Source organism: Gregarina niphandrodes (genome assembly GCF_000223845.1).
Source record: "Gregarina niphandrodes unplaced genomic scaffold scaffold00115, whole genome shotgun sequence".
NCBI classification, from domain to species: domain Eukaryota; phylum Apicomplexa; class Conoidasida; order Eugregarinorida; family Gregarinidae; genus Gregarina; species Gregarina niphandrodes.
In genome coordinates this window covers 652-2,369 of record NW_011645880.1, presented here as the reverse complement: position 1 = coordinate 2,369, position 1,718 = coordinate 652, and the positions used below count along the sequence as shown (strand labels likewise).

The 1,718-nt window shown below is 54.5% G+C and overlaps 2 protein-coding genes across 2 annotated transcripts; both read left to right on the top strand.

Annotated features, from left to right (window-relative positions):
• Window positions 1-52: 52 nt before the first annotated feature.
• GNI_203020 (integrase core domain protein) lies at window positions 53-1,048 on the top strand (the record flags this gene model as incomplete). Its single annotated transcript, XM_011135462.1, has 1 exon — window positions 53-1,048. The coding sequence occupies one exon, from the start codon at window positions 53-55 to the stop codon at window positions 1,046-1,048; it is 996 nt and encodes a 331-aa protein (XP_011133764.1).
• Window positions 1,049-1,136: 88 nt separating this feature from the next.
• On the top strand, window positions 1,137-1,457 carry GNI_203010 (hypothetical protein; the record flags this gene model as incomplete). The annotated part of the gene is made up of 1 exon (XM_011135461.1): window positions 1,137-1,457. A coding segment is annotated over one exon (321 nt), but the record flags the coding sequence as incomplete, so codon positions are not given.
• Window positions 1,458-1,718: the final 261 nt, after the last annotated feature.

Genomic DNA, 1,718 nt, shown 5'->3' with positions numbered 1-1,718 from the left:
GGTACATATCGACTTCTGGCAAACCAGAGGAGAAGGCAGGCCAATAATGACAATGATCGACCGGACGTCACGATGGGTGGAAGCAGCGGTGGTCCCCGACAAGTCTGCCCATTGGGCAGCAGCGACATTTATTCGGCAATGGGTTACACGATACGGAGTACCCAAACAGCTAATATGTGACAACGACAAAGCCTTTACCAGCGTCATCATGAAGGAGTTGTTGGACCTATTGGGAACCAAGCTGGTCACGACCACCCCCTACCACCCCGAAGGGAACGGACCGGTAGAGTCATTCCACCGACACCTTCGGAAGCACTACGAACGCATACGGGGAGAAAGCATGAGAGGCGAAGAAGAGTCGCTAGCACTGGCCATGTTCCTGTACCGTACAGCACACCATACAACGCTGGGCATGACGCCGGGAAGGTGGCTATTCGGAGTGGAACCTACCATACCGGAGGAACGGGAGCTCGTAGGCACCCTGAGGAACCCAAACCTACAACGAATAGAATGGCTGGCGAAGACCAGAGAGGGGACGATCGAGCGGATGCAGGCAGAAGCCCAACAGCGAGCCGACCGACGAAATGAGCGACGGAGAGGGGGACACCTTGAAAAGGGAGACATCGTACTCGTAAGAGACCCGACAGTACACGAACGAGGGTGGGGATTCCCCCGCCGGGTAGTTAAAGTTAGTAAGGCAGGACATGGGGCACACGTAGAAGACATAGTTACGGGACACAGGGAACACCGGCACGCAGGAGTATTAAGAAGGGTGACAGCACCCCTCGACGAACACCAGCTGGGCAAGTGGGTAGAAGAGTACCGAAGAGGAGGAATACAAATCGACAGAGACGACCTACAACGAAAATTGGGACAACGGCCCGAGTATTACGAATTAAGTTCCGACAACGAAGAAGAACCGGGAGGGCAAACTACAACGGAAAGGAACAACAGTGAGGAACCCTCAACCCCAGAAGTACCGACCACAGAGGAACTAACACCTATACTAGGGTCGACCCGAAGAAAACGACGTCGCCGAGAGGAGTAACTCGAGGCTGGGACCAAACGGAGGGAGCACACACAAAGCGCACACAAGGCGCACACACAAAAAAAAAAATTTGGAGTCGGAGAGAACAATGTTAACGACGTACTCTCGCGGTCGCCGAATCAACACCGGCGCAAGGGAAGCCCTGAAATTCGAAGTGACCACGATGGTCGACGGCACAGCCTGTCTCGGCAAATCTACCCTACTGCAAGGCCTCAAGGACGAGGGGTACGCAGTGGTGGTAGGGGACTACTGCGAGGATTGTAAGAAGCTCCCAATCTTCCAGCAGAAAGGAGATGACAAGTTCGTAGAGCTGGCATACTTCTGCTTCCAGCTCAGCAAGGTGAGGATAGGGTACCTGCATGACAGAGGACCCCTCAGCGCCTTAGCCTACTCTTTAATAATCGACGTGGTAAGAGGGGAACGCACACTAGCCGGGGCCCTCTCAGCCATAGCAGACACACCACCACAAGTGTGGGCAATCCTAGGAGGTTGGAGGACCATCATACTACCGGAGGAGGACAAACGAGAAGCCGTGCGGCGGATGAGGAACCGGGCCAACGGCATCGACATCATGTCAGCAGACTACGTGCACATCCAGAACGAAGTGTTCCAAGCACTGGCAGTCAAAGTAGGGGCCGAGGTACTTATACACAGACGGAACCAACCAATG